This window comes from Vanessa tameamea, chromosome 10 (assembly GCF_037043105.1).
Source record: "Vanessa tameamea isolate UH-Manoa-2023 chromosome 10, ilVanTame1 primary haplotype, whole genome shotgun sequence".
In the NCBI taxonomy this organism is placed as follows: Eukaryota; Metazoa; Arthropoda; class Insecta; order Lepidoptera; family Nymphalidae; genus Vanessa; species Vanessa tameamea.
The window spans coordinates 1,633,402-1,654,378 of record NC_087318.1 but is presented as its reverse complement, the minus strand read 5'-3'; the positions used below and the strand labels follow the sequence as shown (position 1 = coordinate 1,654,378).

Here is a 20,977-nt window from a genome sequence, read left to right as displayed (position 1 = left end):
TTGCGGGCAAAATCAGTATGTTCTTCTACCACAAGAAAATAAAACTAAAAATATAATCTACGCTGAAGTACTGTAAAACATATTATTAAATCTTATTGACGATTATAATAACAAAAACCAACGTGAGCAATCAAACGATAATCATGATAGTGTTTCCGACAACTAGGCGAACGAAGTTGCGGGCACAGCTAGTTGTATATATATAAATATAGTAAACTAAGATCTATTTAGCGAAGCCATTTGTGATGTAAAATACAATGTCTGTAAAATGCGGCACAATATCTTTCTAGGCAAATCGGATGGCAATCTGACACTATCAGAGCTATATAAAACGCTGAACCAAAAACTTTACTTGCTTTCCAAATAATTGGAATACACACTTTTTGTTTCCTAATTAGAAAAGAAAGAAAGAAAAAAACATTTATTGACATAAACACATATAAAGAAAAAAAATATACAAAAATGGATATAAAAACAACAGAAACAAAGAAAGATATAATAATAAAGAAAAAAAATAAACCCTACTACAGGTATGTGCCCGACCCAGTTCTCGAGAATGGTTGTATCACACTGTACTGGGACCGATCTATAATCACTGACAGGACTGTTGTCGCCAACAAGCCTGATATAGTGGTGATAGATCGGTCAGAGCGCCGCACGATAATTGTTGACGTCACCATCCCTCATGACGAGAATCTCGTGAAGGCTGAGAAGGATAAGCAAATAAAATACCTTGACTTAGCTCACGAGGTTGTCGACATGTGGGATGTGGATACAGCAGTTATTGTGCCGATAGTCGTTTCAGCGAATGGCCTAATGGCCAAGAGCCTCGACCAACAACTTAAGAGGCTCTCGTTAGGCAGCTGGGTCAAGGGCCTGATGCAGAAGGCAGTACTCCTCGGCACGGCGCGTATTGTGAGGAAGTTCCTCTCTCTGGGGCCCTGACCACTGGTGGCTTGGACCTTGTTCCCGCCACTGGTTGGCCTCTGTATTTTATATTTTTTAATATATTTTATATATTTTGTATTTTATATTTAAAAATCTATTATGCATGAGTGTAAATAAATAAAGAAAAAAAAAAAAAAAAAATAAATAAATAAATATAATGAATATGAACTTGTGTGCAGTCAAAAGGAGACAGCTCAGGCTATGAGGGATTTTTATCCCTCTGCTGATTTTCAGCTGTCTCCCTTGTAGCCACGCAATGACAGTATCAACTTAAACATAAACATTTGAGGGGCACGGGACGCAAGACGCAGGTTGCGACCGATCACACCACCGCTAGTCTCGGGAGTGTTTATGAAAAAAAAAAACAGGTTTCGCGCGGGGCGGGGGGTGCGCGGTCGCAACGTGGATGTGGACATAACGGAACACCGTCGACGACCGACGTCAGTGTAATCGTCACCGCACGCCCATGTGGATTGCGTCACGTTGCGTCATTACAAACCTAATATGTTACTTATTCTGTGACGTGTTATTACTACCTTAAAGTGATTTTATTTGCTTACATGAATTGTAAAAACAATACAAAGTGAACAACAAACATAGTAAAAGCAACACAAAAGAACTACCATAGATTAATTGAGATCATTTTTCATTTTTATGCACTAAACGATATTCAGCAACAGATAATGCAAATGTCCTGTGCTACTGTAAGGTATGTAAGGTATTATTTTATTTAGTATATCTGTTAATTATATATAAAATTTAATCTGTTTGTGTTATATATTATTTACTTTGAAATATGCATATTATTAATGTAATCGTATTTTTGTATGTATTTTCAGGGAGTGAAATATCATAGGCGAGTCGAGGCAATCCGGCATCCGTGTTCAAGTACCTAAGGAGCAACTTCCATAATGCAAGATGGCCATAACCGATAGGCAAGTAGTTTATCAAATTATATTGTATAGACAAGATCTATGTCTGCTTTTGTAAATTTAGCAGATGGGTCTTGAATTTTATTTTAAAATTATTAATGTTTTGCAGGCTACGGATAGGCGGTGGCAAGTTGTTCCAGATTTTGCTCGCGGAGTACCGGAAACTGCCTCGAAAACTAGCGGAGCTGTGCTTATGCTGTTTGAGCATGTATGTGGTCGCCCTGGTACCATACGAGGTATTTTCGTCTCTCGCCCATCGCAGTTGTTTGTAAAGGTACAAGGGTTCCTTATTTTTTATAATGCCAAATAAAAGTGTTGCTAAATGTAATTTTCTACGACTTTCCATCTTTAAACAACCAGAATTATTCAAAAATGACGTGACGTGAGTGCGTGGGGGTATGTGAAAACAATATCGAGCGCAAGCATTTTGGACACGTTGTGTTACGTTTTTAGTTCTTGCAAGTAGTCTTGGTCCAGTAAGTGCATCAGCATAATTCAGCTTAGACAAAACCAAACTCTCACACAATGTAATACGCAAATCAGTACTCAGTGAGTCACGGATACGATACAGAATCTTTAAACGGTAATAGCAATTGCGGACAATTTCAGAATAGTAGTTTTCAAAGCGTAGATTCTCGTCCATTAAGACACCCAAATTTTTTGCTTCAGAAACTCTCTGAATATTTTCACCCTTCATTTGTATGTTGAGGGTTTTAACAGATTTTTTTTTAATTTGATTAGGGGTACCCAGTAACATATATTTAGTTTTACTTGGATTCAGCACTAATGTATTGGACTCAGACCAGTTTGAGATATTACTAAGATCTTCATTAAGCTTTTCTAGCGCGTTATCTATCTCTGAAAGTTTAAAGGAAATATACAGCTGAACATCATCGGCATATATGTGATAATTGCAATGTTTAATACACTTCGTAATGTCCGAGCTGTATAATATAAAAAGCAGTGGGCCTAGAATTGAGCCTTGTGGCACTCCTCTTTTAACTGAGGAACAGCCTGAGATTAAAGGCCTCCCATCTTCACACTTCAATTCAACTCTCTGTTTTCTATCATTAAGGTAACTGGAAATAGTTTTCGATTTAATTCTAGATATTCTGTTAATTGACGACATACTACTTTTTCGAGAACCTTAGAGAGACATGGTAGAATGTTTATAGGTCGAAGATCTTTTAAGCTAACAGGGTTATTATTTTTGGGGATAGGTCGAATTACTGACTCTTTCCACATGTCAGGAAATATATGAGTCATTATGGATTTATTTATTATGCACGTTATAATTCTGAGTGTATAGGGAAGAGACAATAATATCATATCCAGAGATATGCCGTCCCTCCCTATAGCATTTGACTTTAAACTATGCAGCTCCTTCAAGACCATTTCTTCGCTTACTAGCTTTAATTTAAAATTCAAGTCATCATTAAATGAATGTAAATCAAAATATGAAATGGCAGATAATGGTGCATTTTGTGACCCGGGAATATTCAGAAAGAACGAATTAATTGACTCCGGATCATTAAATTTTTCCGGCAATTGCAAAGTTTTTTTACTTTTAATTCTAACATGTTTTTTCAAATTTTTCCACATGATGGGGGAATTTTTCGCGTAATTGTTAATAAATATTTTTATGTAAACTTTCTTTTCATTTTGTATCGTTTCCTCGACTAATTTTTTTAACATTTTATAATATTCCCTATGAACCTCATTATTCGAGAGCTTAGCCTGTGTATGAGCTTCGTTACGTAAATTCATCATTAAATTTATATTATCTGTAATCCAAGGATAATGTTGCTCATTTACGTTCTTCATCTTTATGGGAGCTATTAGATCAAAGACTTCAATAATAACACCTGTAAACTCAGTAACTAAGTCATTGACGTTTTCCAGCCCAGCTAGAAAATCCCAATCTATATTTTCTAGGTATGCACTAAGTAATTCTCTATTGATGTTTTTTAAGCTCCTAGTAGTTATTTTAAGTGGTCGAGATTTTTCTACTTTAATGTTAAGAATACCAGTTATGAATGCATGGTGACTAAGGTCGGATATGTGGTCTACATTAGTCTGAATGTTAAGTGAGTCAGTACAAAATAAGTCGAGCAAGTTATTTGCGCCCGTCGTAGAATGAGTAGGTTCGGTTATATGTTGAGTTAGACCAGTAAACGAAAGAAAATTAAGCAACGCTGTAAACCCTATTGAATTTTTGTTGAGATAATCTATATTAAAATCACCAATCAATATAATACTATCATAATATTTAAGTGAGCCAAACGTTTCGGTTAAGGCGTCAATAAAAGTTTGCGGGTTTAGCCACTGGGGTCTATACGCTGTGCCTATTATGATGACCTTACTGTTAATTTTTACACTAAGCCACATTTGCTCCACATTTATAGTAGCCGGGTGATTGAGAAGGTGTGCTGAGATACCACGCTTAATGTAAAACCCGACTCCTCCTCCACGTTCGCGCTTAGTGGATGCAGGTCGTGGTATATGATGCAAGCTATAGCCAGGCACAACCGGGGCGCAGCCCTCTTCGTCTGGTCTCAACCAAGTCTCATTGACTGCCATTATGTCAACTTCATGTTTTTGTACAGCTACGATAAACTCCTCCTGCCTAGTTCTTAATGAACCCTTTTTTAGGAAGCCAATTTTTAATTTCTTATTATTCAACATTGCAACATTTAAGAGATTTTTTAAATATTTTAATATACAACCAATTATACTTTTTAGTTTTTATATATATTGTAAAGATAGGGTAGATGTCATATAATTTGCATGTTCTAAAATAAAAGTATACTATACTTATAAACATTAGTAAAATTGTAAGTTTTAATAGAATAGTAATATTTTTTATATAATAAGTATTTATTTATATATGTATATTTATAAATTGTAGTTGTATAAGTTATTAAAAATATATGAGTTAAAAACAAATATATAGCAACAAAACAATACCTTATCATTATACCATAGTTGCACACTCCTATTCGACACAGTATTGAAATATAAAAATAACAAAAGAATATAATATAATTTTCAAAAATAATAACAAATATTATTATAACGTTTCTACAGATTTTTGCAAGATGTTGACTAAGTTGTACATACTTGCTAAGAAAGACGAAATATGAAGTATAACATTTAGCTAATGTAAAAATTAAAATTAAGAATACATTATGAGTGCCAGTATACATGAGTTTCCAATTTAATCGACTCCAAAAAATTTCATAATATCATTTTCAGAACGTATGCGATGAGACATGGAGTTGGCATCTTTTCGAACAAAGATACGACCTGCGTTTGACCAGATGAACTTCCACGCCTTGCGTCGACCTTCTTCGCGAGCCTTAAAGAATAGCTTGGCGTTCGTTCTTGTCAGACGTTCATTAATATAAAAACGTCGCGGCTGTCCTTCAATAATGCCCGTCGAGTCCACAGTACGACGTACTCGTGCCGCCCGTAGTAGCTGATCGCGCACCGCACGTCTAGTGAGGCGCACAATGAGCGGCCGGGGGTGCGGTCGCCCCTCGCCTTCATTGAGACCGCGGCGGGTCCCGCACGCTCAGCTGAGACTATATCCCTGTCATCCAGCGTAATACCGATTTTGGACGCCACCAAGCTGATAATCTGAACTGTATTTTCCGCTGGCTTTTCTGCTAGGCCCTGTATAACAACGTCATTTAAAAGATTTTCTTGCTCTTTTTCGTTTAGTTCTTGTCGTAGTTGCGTTATTATATCTTGGTCCGCGGAAACCACAGAGGCATTCGGACAATCGGCAATACGTAATTCTAACGTTGAAAGTCTCTCCTCTATCTTATCAACCCGTGTGTTGAAGTCATTTATTGCGGTATTGATGTGCGTAAGCTCTTGCCTAAATTGCGCCATCTATCGCCCAAACGTTGAAAGTTCAGTTCGCAGCAATCTAATTTCCTTGACGAGAGTCTGTGAGCCGCCGTCGTCATGCTAGCGTCAACAAAAGTATCCTCACTCATTTCTGGCACGGGGGGGTCTGGGGAGTTATTAAGAGGTTTAGTCTTCCCCTTGCAGTCACGACATTGCCATTTTGTCGGCGCCAAACCTTTCGGGCTTATGTTAACGCAGGCTCGATGGTACGTGCTTGTACAACGAGAACATTTAGCACTATCTACCGTTGCTATGAAATTACCACACAGATTGCATTTATTTGTCATTGTAAAAAATATTCAATTACAACTACTTTTTAAATGAAAACACTCAGATTGTTTACTAAATTGCACTTAACACTAACTATTGAGATTATTTTAAATGTTTTATGTACTATTCCAAAGTTCATATAGTAATGATTATATTTTTATGTAGCACTGTTCACTTGTGTTTTTAATAAATGTTTTTCTTTATATAAAAAGTTTTTTATTTATAGCCATAAAGTTTTATATTAACATGTATTGGTTGTAATTACGGGATCCTATTAGGTTTTTATTGCGAAAATTTCTTTTTTTATTGACCTGACCTCTGATGCTATTTTCGCAATTGTATAAGACACTCTAGACGAAGAAGGCGGTTAATCTGATTGTTTCTGATCCAGTGTAGTTAAATTATGGTGGTTAGAACTGTACTTTCGACACATTCGTTAAATTAACTGAAAGTTTTAATAAATTATTTTCATGCTGAATGAAGAATATGTTTCAATCCTGAATTTATGAGTTCTAATTCATTTAAGCAAGGAGGTCAAGTAGGCAGACCATCCATCTGATAGTCAGATGATTTTAGACGAATGACAGGTGCTCAATTTCCATTGAGGTTTGAGGAGGAGGAGATTGAGCTTAACACAGGACCCTGAGAATAAACACGTAAGAGAGTCTATGTCCTGCAGTTCATTAAAGTGGGCTGATTATGAGTTCACTTATAAATAGCTTGATATAAATCAAATTATTTTGCTGTACTCGTAAAAGAAAATGTTTACCTGTTTGAAGATCAACAGCACTTTTCTATTTGTTGAGGAGATATAAGAAACTTTAATAATATTTATATAAAAATTGTAGCTCTGAGCTGATATTGCAGCTTCATTTGAAATCAATTTTTTACTTACACAGTTATAAAAATCAAGCTATGTCGTAAGTAAATAACCTAGAAGATGTTTATCTCAAAACAAAACAAATTTATCGAACGTTTTGACCATTAGATGACATCATATCGCTCGATAATTTTCATTCATTAATGTTTGGACACTTATCTCGTATTATCTAGGATTAAATAGTCGCGAGTGTAAAATCAAAATCACTCTTTTAAAGCGTGATACATTTTTATGATAAATTATTTTTTTTTAATAATTGAGAACTGGATTGATTGTTGTTTTTTTTTTTATTTTTTTAGAATTATTATAGTACTTTAGTCAGACTTTTTTTTTTAAAAATTCATATTCCAATTACATATTTATTAGCGCTGTGGTTAGAACGCGTGCTTCCTAACCGATGATTGCGAGTTCAAACTCAGGCAAGCATCACTGAATTTTCATGTGCTTAATTTGTATTTATAATTCATTTCATGCTCGGCGGTGTAGGAAAACCTCGTGAGGAAACCTGCATGTGTCTAATTTCAACGAAATTCTGCCACATGTGTATTCCACCAACCCGCATTGGAGCAGCGTGGTGGAATATGCTCCATACCTTCTCCTCAACGGGAGAGGAGGCCTTAGCCCAGCAGTGGGAAATTTACAGGCTGATTATGTTTATGTTTTATGATTATGTTATAACGACTACACATTTTGTATTGACTGCGATGAAAACAAAGTGAAATTATTTGTTGATAGCAAATTTTTCCTTATTTCTTTGTTTAAATCAAATTATAAATGCAATAAGATGTTATCGGCCTAAAATACAACACATCAAATAGATTGAACAGTACCATTAGACCGTGATGGAAGCGCTTGATGGATCTGGCACCGAATTTGAATAGTGTAGTTCCCTCCGTCACGGTGCGACACCGATCTCGGAAATCATTAAATCGTTGAGGAAGTGGAAAATGGAAATGTTGAAGATGATAATATAATATATGTGTGTGTAATATTCATAAATAAGACACACACATAAGAAAACTGTTTCTCTTGTTTACTTGTATTAGTTGTAAGTGAGAATATAAATCTAGCAAACAAGGATACGGCTGCTTGATGTGGCATTTTACATCTTACACAGGTAATGACAGGTCATGGTTTTTTTGGAGAATACCTGTGTATTATCAGATGGGAAGCAGAGACGATGTGTCACCACCGTGGCACGGACCGCGTCACCTTGCAGTGTAGAGGCAGATCCTGGTTCGTAAGAACGGACGAGACCTCTTCCTGCGAGGATTCATTTTAGCTGTTCCATGTAGAATTAGTGGAGCGTCGTAGCCGTGTTATCGAGACAGACATGGTCTAGAATGAGACGGCAATGCGGAAAGCAAAAGGGCTGATTCTGTTCAGCGGAGACGACGAAGGTATCATCTTCCACAGCCACCACCACTGGGACTTAAAATTGTAGGGCATACACAAGTCTGGGTCCGTGGATGCGTGAGGTGGGGCCTCGGTTGTCTTAGTCAATTTAAAATATATATAAAATAATCAAATTGCTATCAGATTGCTAAAATCATTCAAGAAATATAAAAAAATATTATAATCACTCTGAAATGGGATCGTATGTATTGATGACATTTAAAATATAATGTGAGATAATGACATATCAGTCTCGTATTTCAAAAAAGTATTATCACCGGAAATTAATATCAATCAGTATTATTAAAAACTAATAATATTTTTTGCGTGCGAACAGTACGAGATACAGTATAAGAAATATACATACATATAATCTCATCTGTTTTTTGATGATGACAAAGAGTATATGTTAGATAATATGAATATTAATAAATCATAAATGAGTTGTTTTATGTGAGATTCGGCGATGCTGAGAACGCCTGACCGTGCGCCCCAGCTCACCGGCATACCCACTAAAAATCCAGCGATACCCCCTACGCCCCTTCAGGGACTTGCTTGTGCTTATATCGTGACAGCCCGACAGTTGGCCCACCTTTGTGGGTTTTCAAACTAGAGGAGTTTCCGGGATACAGAGAACCTAACGGGATTCTTTGTGCCCTTGAAAATCCCGGTGACACTTACAGCAGGGGTAGAAGGTACGCATAGTGCTGACGTCTTCTCCCCGGTTTTTGATTGTGTGAAATGACGATATGGCTTGAAAGAATGTTACTTGTGAGATCACGTCAGACAGAGAAGTATAGAAGAGGAATATATTCTGCGCCGACCCCAAATAAAATTGGGATAAGGGCAGCAGGACGATGAGTTGACAGTTTTGTGATTCTCCGTAAGTTATGGATTTACATATAATCTATTATTATTATTCCTTCAAAATTAAATTACCTGTAACCTCGATTGAACAGCACGTTCAATCTCAATAGTGTCTTCTCCATCGTACGTGACATTGGCGAGTTAAAAAGTGCATTCGCGGAAATAAAATGTTAATTACAAGCTAATGCAAGAATGTTAGAAGTGATCATATGTTAAATAACGGTAGCACATTTAATATAGGAACTGAAGATACTTAATTGATATTCGACGAGCTACTCCATTCCTTAGAATCGACGTGACTTAGCTTTACATTCATTTTTCATACCCTGTATTAACGTTTGGGGTAAATAGTGGAGTGAGTTTTGCTCGAAGTTTCACTGCGAGTTTGAGACAGAAAATATGAAATCCGCTGACGAAGTAAAATAACCCACTTAGGCCAATTGTAGAACTGAAGACCTAGTAGGCAGGGTACTTAGCTCGTGGAACCGACGGTGCTGGGGCAAAAAAGTTTTTGATTGACTACGAATCGGAAGACACAGTGTAAGTACACCCGTACAGGGTGAACTGTGATCTTGTGAGGATCTTTGGAAGCCAATGGATCAAGCAAGAAGCAATGGACCTCTTCCGGCTAAGATTATATGATTAGTATAGAATATTAGTTAATGCTTGCATGATGAATGAACCAATGTAATTACAGGCTCGAGGCATATACAATTTTGGATCCTTTTCTTTTTTAGCTTAGCCTGGTTCAGGTATAATTGTTTATCTATTTTATTCGTATTGTTCACAAACATTTTTTTTTAAATCTATTGACATGCATATTATTTTAAATTTTCTAGTTGGTTATAAATTAAAAGATTTCAAATAAATTTATTAAATAAAAAGAGTAAGTGGAAGTATCATTTAATTTACATATTGTTATATGCTTCCATAAAATTGATTTATTAGCTTATCATTTTTCAATAATCATACCTCCGGATATCACTATCAATAATTAATTCCGATTGTGATCACCAATCTGATTTGATATACAACACATTTTCCTACTGGAACCCAATTTTTTTTAAAATCGACTTAGCCTTATATACTAAAGGTGGTAGAACTTTTCGCAACATAAGTGGGTGGAACCCACCCACCTAGACTAGATGGGTGGGTATCACCCACTTATAATTTATTCTACCGCATCATTTAGATCTGACACTAGTTGGAGAAGCTTCTGGATATTCACGAATGCGAATCTGGATGCGAATTAAGCGAGGTATTGTCTAAAACGCCATTAGCGTTTTTTTGTGATTTATCTAAAGAATTTGATTGTGTCGAGGACGAAACGCTTTTATACAAGGTAAAAAAATAAAGTATTATGGTAAAGCTCATGATCTCATTGCTTTATACTTGTATAATTGAACTGATGTCTATCAATGGAATAAAGTCTTTTTGATCTGTTATAAAAATGGGTATTCCACAAGGATCAAGTTTGGGTCCTTTTTTATTTTTGTTATATAAAAATGGTCCTCCTTTTTACGTTCAAGGTATTTTTTATACTGTATTACTGGCTAATGATACCTCATTCCTATTTATACTAGAATAAGCTAATTATGAGGACGTAAATAATGCAATCGCTAATGCAAAGTTGGTTTCAAAATTTCGAAAAGACAAGTTGCGTATTGTTAGCCTTACCTGATATAAGAAAGCAAAATTATAGATAAGAATGATCAGCTAACATTGAACAATTGTGTTCTAAATGTACATTGTCAGTACATTATTTCTAAGAATCACTTTAGATTCATAAGTTCAGTGGAATCTTCATTTTTCATCCCTGACACGGAGATGCAGCTCCGCAGCATCTGCGGTTAGAAAAGTTAGACAACTGATGAATACTTTGGTTACCTTAAAAGTATTATGTCTTACGGCATTTTGCTTTGGGTAATGCTACAGGTATTGAAACCATTTTTATCCCGCAAAAAGTCGTTATATTCGCAGTTACTTCAAGCTATGTTTACAACAATATGATTTATATAGATAATAATTTAGTTATTTTTGACAAAAAGGATCAGGTTTGTATAGACACGAGGATTGATAAAATAGTAACACCTAGATTTTTATAAATTTAATACATCCTTCCTGGGCAAGGTATCTGTTTCTTTAATAAGATTCCATAGTTATTATTAACTTGAGCTATCAAAAAAATGTAAGCTCATGTCAAAAAAAATACATTGATAAATAAGGCATATTATTTAATACAAGATTATAGTAATTATAAAAAAGCGTGGACTTTGTATATGTTGATTTCTAGGCTGGACATATAAATTTAATTGTGCCTGTTCATCTCAATAGAATCTACATTTCGAACTAGTGGTAGCTTAACATTCAATTGAAGTTTCAAAAGTGCTTTTATGAGCCTTAAATAAGTATGTTTAGGTTTTGATTAGTACTGTACTACAAATTCCAATGTACTGTTTTGCACATATAAAAATGGGCAAAACGTACAATCAACCACTTTGCATAAGGCCATCAATAACTGTTCAAATTCAACATGAACGCTATTCAATTATGCAGATAGGTTATTTGACTACATCACCTTCACCTTCACCTTGGAACATACGAAACAATATAACCTTCGATTAGTCGGAGTTCTCGTCATAATCACAGAATCTATAAGATTCCTACCTTTGTCATACCTTTCATGGCAAACAGTATCGAAACGTAAAAAAATCACTCATACTCTTTGAAGAATAAATAAAAAATGATTATGAAGAAAACACTGAAGATACTCGCATAGCTAACAAATATAATTAACTGAAATGGCAGTGGATTCTCCTATGCCATTGGACCAATGAATGTTGGAGCAGATTCTAAGAGTAAAAATGCGGATTGAAGCAGGAGGACCGATGAACTCAAAGGTTGAGAACCAGGACCTTTTGCGTAACTTGTGAAAAGTCTATGACCAGCAGTATGCCGATAGGCTGACTAGAAATAGTATATTCAGACACTTTTGTTTCTGATGGCACCTGTAATATGTACTTTGTAAACAAAACAAGACGTGGATATGACGGACGTTGTATAGTTCACTACACTGTAATCAAAAACATCATCTAAATTTAAAAGATGATTGACAAAGATAAGTTTCATGTAGAAGATAATAGTTTATCAAAGAAATTCGCTCTATAATAAATAGGACGCTAGAACAAAATTGTCGTTAATCGTTGTATTATCGTGGTGATACAGTTTCAAATATTTAACCGTGTAAAGGGAAACAGTGCTCTTGGTTTTAATTATATATTTGGTAAGGATTTTATTTAATTTAAATATTTCGATAATTGTTTTAGTTTTTTGACTTTTATTAGAAAGTCGACGTTATTATGTCTATTTTTGGAAGTTCAAATATTGACAATTCATAATATTATATAACTTCCAGCGTATTCTTTTTGTTTTTCTCAAGCCTATTTTTATTTAATTTCGTTTCGACAGAGTTGCGTCAGTCGTGTTCATAAGTAGCCAACCAATACCGCACCGTACCGCAAGTACCGCACGAAAGCTTAAACATTCATTTTAATAACATCTAGGTAATATATATTTGTGAAATGTTTATAAGTTTAATAATATTCTGTGAAATGTAAAAAAAAAAAAAAATTTTTTTTTACATTTCTAACATACTTTAATTATCTAAGATTTTTTAATTTAACATATAAAGTCAAATTCGTTCCTACGTTCATGAAAGTTTTACATATTATTTCTTCGACAAATACTAATTTATAAAGTGTAAAGGCATTTAGAGTCGTGAGAAATTTAGTCTTTAAACTTTCTATTGAAAATAAAACTCATACAAGGAATTACAGATAGATTATAGTTCTATTTATAATCAGTATATCTGGCTCATCTACCTTTTGTTAGAATATATTTGACGCTGTATTGAACAAATCATACAACAAACAAATCTATTAGATGCATCACTTGATAAGTGTCTCTAACTTGTTGTTAAAATATGCAACAAGCTTAGCTTAAACTAAGTTATAATATTCGGTTGAAAGTTGAAAATCGAAGACAATATTATAATATACCAATATATTATAACCCTATTGTTATAAAAAATATACTTTGCAATAAGACCAAAGACGTCTAAATAACATTGTGTTTTTTTTTTTTAATTTAATAAGCATATTTATTTATTTTTTATTTCGACAGAGTTGCGTTAGTCGTGTTCATAAGTAGCCAAGTAGCCAATACACGTCACGAAAGCTTAGACATTTAATTATTTTTATTTGTAAACATATTATACGCAAACAAATATAAGATGGCGAGTTGCAAGTTTTTTAAATTAAATCACAATTAGTAAAAATATATATTAATTATTAGAGGCTAATAATTATGAGTGATGTCAATTTTGTCGTATATCGAGTATCCATCATAATATTTAAATTAAATATTTTTTAAATATATGTGTGTGTTAATTGTTACAGTGTAAATCAAAATATTATTGGACACATTGGACTTAATTAGTCTTATTGTCTTATTATTAGATTGACACGTGATATTGACTTTATCTGTAGCTATATTGATAGTTCTGATGTTAGCGGGAAAACTTGTGTGTCAGTTGATTTTTATCTTGATCGATTTGTATTAATCCAACGCTAGAAAATTTAATTTAATTAGTGAAGCAATTATTGTCAGATATACGTCAATCCAATTGACACAAAGATCTTAACGGTGGAACTGTTAATATGTCACGCAGGCTTAGAACTTTATTAGTTATGTACTTAATACATTTGTACATATGTTTTCATACCGTGCAGGGAAGGAAATTTACCTATCGAAAGGTTTTTCGGAATTAGACGCTCAACCTCAACTTTTAATTAATTTAAAATATTAACAATTTCATTGACATATAACATTGAAATATGATGTAACAAAAATATATATTGTTCAGAATTTTGTAATCGTATATTCTTTATCGGAATAATCGGTCTATATACAGCGGTTGGAGACGATAAATATTGAAATGACATAATGCAATCGTTAATCGATGTGATAATTACGTAAGCTAATTACCCTAGAAGGGCGAAGATTTTTTTTTTAATAATATATCAGAATAATTTACGTAGACAATTAAAAATTCGAACGCAAATGGAAACGGATGCAAGATTACTTTTTCTATGATCTCGTAGATTCGAAAGCCGGTCTCTGTTAAATAACAGTACATTATTAATAGTGTCCATAAATATTTTTTGCATTAATAATTTAATATACGAGTGTTTACGACTGCAAACGGAAAGTTATAATTTGAAATATGCGACGAATTTTTGCTACATTTGTTACCTACGGCATATTCATTCATTCTCTGCTAAAATTAATTAGACATTATTTTGATAATTTGGGGTCAATATTTTCGCACTTTTATTTCAAGATCCAACTGTATTTCATATAGATGCAAACTATAAAAGTGTTAAGAGTATTTCACGCGACTTTCGGGATTAATACTGATTCTCTGAAATTATTTATCATTATTATTTGCTTTTATTAAGTAGGTACTGATTGTTTTTTTATTAACAAACTATTAATCAAACTACTAGTATATAGAATATGTGTACTCTATAATATATATAAAAAATTACAAATGTAATACATTGTGTTTATTTTGCAATAAGTTCAAAAATGGATTAAATTCTGTCAATTTTATTTTGTTCACATCTATGTGTGAGTCTATTTCCCTTCTTTATATTAAAAGAATATAAACAATAGCTTTGAATGTATACGTATTAATAATAACAATAATAAAATAATTTCAATAATAATGTTTATATCATTGTTTTAGAAAAGCCATCGCAATGATCATGAAAACAGATAAATACGTACCAATTTCCGATTTTTACGCCGGAAGATCTATCTTCATAACTGGAGGCACTGGATTCCTCGGAATTGTATGTTTAATATTAACAATATTTTTTTTTCTATATAATATTAATATGAAACGGTACAGAATTAGTCAATCATAATTTTCAATAAAATGTATTTAAAATAAAATTCAATTTTCAAAATTTTATCATTGCTAAAGTTATTTATTATTTTTGTTTTAATTTTTAAGGTTCTAATAGAGAAGTTATTATATGGATGTCCAGATATCGGCAACCTTTACATTCTCGTACGAGAAAAGAAAGGCGTGTCTCCCGCAGAGAGAGTTAAGAACCTTGTCAATAGCCCTGTAAGTATTACCTATACTAGTATAAATGTGAAAGTAACTTTGACTGATCTGAATCGACGGAATTCCAGCGAACAGCGATCAGCGAAGCTGCGACCGACAACTAGTGTCATATTAGTCTTTATATATGAAAATATCATACTATTCTATTTTTAATTTAATTAATAATCTATTTTTTCCTTTCGATTCGAACGTATTCCATTTATAAAATTTTCGAATCGATTTTAAAAACGATCTATCGATAAAATCATTGATTGGTAACAAATTGACAAATGTTTTGTTTCAAACGTTTTTGTTTTTTTTTTTTTGTAGATTTTCGAAAGGCTTAAAACTGATAAACCAGAAAATTTAAAGAAAATAATACCAGTTATTGGAGATTTAACCGAGTTGAACCTGGGTATTAGTACGCAAGATCTGCAAATATTGTACGATGAGGTACGTATTTTTTTTTTATTATCAGATTCTTTTTTGTTTATAAGTTGCATACTATTTAATAGGTCATGTTTGTAAGTATGTAGCGTGGGCATTAAAATGCGCCTGTGTGGTTTTTTGAACTTTAATATTAATGTCAAATTTGTTCTATTTTTAAATATTTTTTAGGTATCAGTGGTGTTTCATCTAGCAGCCACTATAAAGTTCAACGAACCGCTATCGGTGGCTGTGAAAATTAACGTCGGAGGCACTGAAGAAGTCATTAAACTTTGTCAAAATATGAAAAATATAGAAGTACGTACTTAAATTATTCTCTATATTTACTCTTTCTACTACATGTATACAATAAATTACGTATTTTAGTTTGAATAGTGAACCAGTGTAGTTATATAGACAAGAGACACAATATCTTAGTCTGTAAAAAATAAATAATGTCGCATTTCTGGGCTAACGCTGCCTCCCTCTTTTGAGTAGAAGGTTTGGAACTAATTTATAATGAATTCACCTAAGGTGAATTGTCACGCGCTTAAGGGGGGTCTTACTCGAGCAATGTGACGTTAAGCGGTTGTTTACTTTACGAAATGCTCATAAAACCTACGCGGAAGTAGAAAGCTAATTGGCCATGAATTCCAGGTCTTCGTCTACATGTCAACAATATTTTCAAATACCGATCACGAGAGGAAGACAATCGTTGAAAAGTTATACCCTAGTCCGAAGCATATGGACGAAGTCTACAGGATGATTGAGGAAAATGATCCGAAGGAGACATTTAGCCCCGAAGTTTTATGTAATTATATATATTTATTTACTTAGTTTACTAAGTTGGAAAAATATTTGGATATGACTTTTTAGTTTCTTAAAAAAGTCATGAACCATTACCTAACTATTTACGTATTAGATTTTGTCGACAATTCGAGCTCATCACAGAAACTTGTCACGAAAGTTTGTCTACAGAAAAGTTTTCAATTTCTCTTAGGGAGAGAAGACGTTTTTGATACGTTTTACGATTAAATATCACATTAATATATAGCAATTGATTAAATACAATAATTATTGCGACAAAAATGTTAGTATGTTTCCAAAAATTGTAACAATAACCTTGGTTTACTAAAAAAATCACTTCCAACAATTTTTGTTACCTGAAACTTTAGGAGATTATTTCGCAGAAATTATTAATTAATGAACCTATCAAACATAACTTACGAAGACAAGTATAAACCTAGATATGAGGTCAACCATTTGCTACCCAAAATTAAAATTAGGAGGGAACTAAAAATGTCATTATCGATTACTTTTGTAAGAGTCTAGCTTTGAAATATATTATCAGTCAATTTTTGGGATTTGTTTTATACTTTTTGCATCTGTTTTACATCTGGTATACTAAAGTGTTAAATCTTTTAATATGAGTTATTTCAAAATATCGTTTTTATAGGTGGCCGTCCAAATACATATACTTTCACAAAAGCATTAGCGGAGAACATCGTTGCTGAAAAACGTGGATCTCTACCCACCGTCATGATACGTCCATCCGTAGGTAAGTAGTTGTTTTAAGTAACACCAACTCTTCTTATAATTGCAAAGAATAATAGGGTCTAGTATCAACTAAAGATATGTATTTATTACAGTAACACCAATTAAAGATGAGCCCGCAAAGGGATGGATAGCAAACTGGATGGGTCCCACGCCAATCTTAACTTTATTGGCTAAAGGTTGGGTCAGAGGATTGTACGGCGAAAATGAATTTACCTTCGAGATCATTCCCGTGGATTATGTCGTCAACATGACAATAATAGCCGCTGCTAGACAGAACAGGTACTTAAAATAAAAATTTAATATTATCAAAGAGTTTTGTTGTGAATTATGTCGTTACTGTCCCTCTTCACCGTCGTTATCTAATCTCTGGTGTATGCGTGGCATATATAATAATAATACTATACAAAAGTTTTTTTTAACTTTGCCCTTTAAAAATTTGAAGCTCATGTCAAAAAATAGATAAATAAGGCTTATTACTCAATACAAGATTATATTGGTAGAATCTACTTTCCGAACCGGTGGTAGATTTATATTTAATTCAGCATTGAAACATGACGATTCAAAAGTATTTTTATGAGTCAACTTGAATAAGAAATGTTTTGATTTCATATCTATAATAAGTATTTGTGATTTGTTTCTATCGTGCCTTATATCTTGCCAGTATTTGTGCGATGTCTATCTTGTATTTAGAAAAACTTTGAAAATACTCTCCATAATATTGTTAGAGTTCCGTATAATTTTTTTTTTTCCGTTGATTCAGGTCAAAGGTGCTGTCGATATACCATTCATGTTCAACTGCCGATAATCCTCTCACAGTGCTCGATGCTAAGATCAATTATTTGAAAGAAAGTTCAAAACACAACTTCAGTAAGTACATCGAACTATCTCTGTGAAAAAATATTGGCACTATTTAGCTATGTAAAGATTAAAAATAGAATGCCTTAAATTATTTAAAATGTTTCACATGCCCGTTGGCGTTCGATGTTTAAAATATTGTTTTTTTTTTTTAGATGAATTACCCTTCCCGGGACTGATATTCACAACATCCAATTGGCTGCTGTTTCTATTAGCATTCATTTTTCAAACTATACCAGCCTATTTAGGGGACTTACTTTTATACCTCAGTGGAAAACCTATCAGGTATTTTTTTTGTTTCAATTTGGTTTTGTTTTATATCATAATTGTTTACGAGGGTCTCGGACGTTATTTCATCAATGCGGTAGAATTGGCAGAATTGCATTCGAATTTAGATTTCCTCACGAAATTTTCGTTTACCACTCTTGAGATGAAACATAAACAAATGAAAGCTTATCCCTTAGCCCGCAAGAGCCCTTATCATTCTACATAATATAATAACTAAAACAGATATAGACAAATTTAGATATAACTGAATTCCACGAAATTAATGATTAATTCTAAAAAGCTACATGCACAGTTATAAAAACTTATAATTTCTATTAAACAGGTACATAAAAATGCTTAAGAAACTAGAGCTATGTGTTGCTACGCTCAAATACTTCTCATCTCGTTGCTGGGCAATGAAAGCGTCGCGGGCGCAGGAATTGATAGGAACTTTAAATGAGCAAGATAAGAAGAAATTCCCTTGCAACCCACGTGATATCAACTGGGAAGAATATATGGCAACGTACTTCAATGGCGTCAACAAATACCTAATTAATCGTAGTAGTTAAAACTTAGTTTAGTTTAAAGTCTAGTTAGTATAAATGTTTAAAGTAAAAAATTTTAGTATTAAATAGTCTTTAAGTGTAAATATTTTAACTTAATAGTTCTTCATTATTATATGTCTGAAGAGTGCGTCTGTTTGAATGCTAATCTCAGGACTTACTAGTCCGATTTGAAAAATATTTTCTTTTTTTATAAAAAATAACTTTATTTACGAGAATATTTGTACATTTGGTGTGTCACATACCTTATAAGCAATAATGTTAATGTGAAAATATTAATTATTATAAGTCTTATTGTAAAAATGGTATGTATGTATGGCTTTGACCTTGCAAGTATCGATATCGATGGAAAACCGCGTGAAAGAACTAGTTAAATGTACACATATGTAAATGCCTTTTAGATTTAAAGTGTTTTGTATTGAACAAAAATAAATAAATTTAAATAATAGTGCTATTATATACCAATAATGTTTTTTTTCCCCTTTTCTACTTATTTTTTATAATTTATATGTCGCATCCTCCGCACGTTCGGGCTCAGATCGCTCTTCCTCCATTACTCGGTGCTCAAATAAACCCGTTAACGGACTTCTCAATATCTTATTTACGGAATCAAATCGGTAATAACAAATGAATGAATGACAGCTCCATCTAAAATGCAGTGTTGCCGTTTCGCAAAATCGATTCCAACAAATTGTCCACTTGACATTTTGATATCGAGAATTTGTTAACTAGCAACACCGAGGCATAGTTCTTGATCGTATTAGCAAATGGCGTTGCTCGTTCCTCGACATATATATTATGAGGTTCAATAATTAGTATGTTACAAACCTTTTTAGTCTCAATAGTTGAGATACGATATTTATGAACAAATGAATCATAACTCTTACCCTATTTTACATTTGATATGATCCCAATTTTAAGCATTTCTTTATACAATATAAACCATAAAGTTATAAATCGCAAATTAAAAGAGGTTCACTAAGTCATACCAATTTATTAACCACCTCTGAATTCTTAATATTATATTTTTATACAATTTTATTATTTTAATAATATAATAGAAAAAAATATATCAATACTAAAAGAAAGCGAGGAATTAGAGTTTTTAAAATCTCAAATTGTGTTTTTACAATTTACATTCCGAAACTGTGGTTTCCTACGTTTGTTACGAAGTCCTACGTTCAATTTTACAAGATGACTTTAAATTGCTTACAAAACGTAATTACATATTTACAGAATGATTAGATTGAGAATCAATTTCCAATAGGCGAACGCATTGATTAACACAAAATATATATATAAAAAAAAACAAATTGAACTTAATAAAAAATCGTAAATTGTGTAACTTTTCATATAGTACATGCACGGATCCGCCTCATTCTCTTACCGATACAAGAAGATTCCGTTGAAGTTTTAATACTAAAGTAATATTTTAAGATATTTTTTTCCAATTTACATTAATATCACTGAAATAATATTAGGTAAAGTAAATACTATGCATTTCGTGTTTGGGAATATGAAAATATATAATTTCTTGCAAATTATTTTAATAACTGATACGTAATCAGCAATATAGGATTAGGATTTGTTCATCATCAGTTTTCAATATAATATCACAAATATTTTTTAGTCTTTTATATATACCAAAGATAGAAAAGGTCCATTTTTAGTATAGCATGACTTCGTATATATGTAAATAAACTGAGTATTCAAAATTCAGATGTCGTATTGTATTAAAAAGTTTTGTAAAAATAAAACATAAATTTTCTTAAATTACTTCTCAAGGGCTTTTATTATGACTTGTTAAATAAAATAGAATAATTTATAGCGCTTTTAATTGTAATATATAACAAAAACACTGAGACTAATTGTATAGAAAAACACTTCCCCTTTTGTACTAAGCTAAGTTAAGGCTAAGCTATATCTT

The 20,977-nt window shown here is 32.9% G+C and overlaps 1 protein-coding gene and 1 long non-coding RNA gene across 3 annotated transcripts; both read left to right on the top strand.

Annotated features, from left to right (window-relative positions):
- The first annotated feature begins 1,365 nt into the window (after positions 1-1,365).
- LOC135193468 (uncharacterized) lies at positions 1,366-6,279 on the top strand. Of its 2 annotated transcripts, none has more exons than XR_010309252.1 (4): positions 1,366-1,657; positions 1,788-1,883; positions 1,990-2,154; positions 5,136-6,279. It is a non-coding gene; the product is annotated as an uncharacterized LOC135193468 (long non-coding RNA). The 2 variants fall into 2 exon arrangements; XR_010309253.1 differs by having other exon boundaries at positions 1,990-2,116; positions 5,136-6,278.
- A 6,119-nt stretch (positions 6,280-12,398) lies between these two features.
- LOC113395960 (putative fatty acyl-CoA reductase CG5065) lies at positions 12,399-19,154 on the top strand. Its single transcript, XM_026633708.2, has 11 exons — positions 12,399-12,490; positions 15,017-15,122; positions 15,287-15,403; positions 15,713-15,835; positions 16,001-16,126; positions 16,466-16,619; positions 17,265-17,366; positions 17,458-17,644; positions 18,126-18,232; positions 18,376-18,505; positions 18,831-19,154. Exons 2-11 carry the CDS (start codon positions 15,030-15,032, stop codon positions 19,054-19,056), a joined length of 1,365 nt encoding a protein of 454 aa, XP_026489493.2. The 5' UTR covers positions 12,399-12,490; positions 15,017-15,029; the 3' UTR covers positions 19,057-19,154.
- Positions 19,155-20,977: the final 1,823 nt, after the last annotated feature.

What these genes read in the sequence shown, in the direction of transcription:
- LOC113395960 (XM_026633708.2), top strand. Translation starts at nt 15,030, where the DNA reads ATGATCATGAAAACAGATAAATACGTACCAATTTCCGATTTTTACGCC. An exon ending in GCACTGGATTCCTCGGAATT is followed by an intron (nt 15,123 to 15,286) that starts GTATGTTTAATA and finishes TTAATTTTTAAG; the next exon opens with GTTCTAATAGAGAAGTTATT. An exon ending in CTCAGTGGAAAACCTATCAG is followed by an intron (nt 18,506 to 18,830) that starts GTATTTTTTTTG and finishes TCTATTAAACAG; the next exon opens with GTACATAAAAATGCTTAAGA.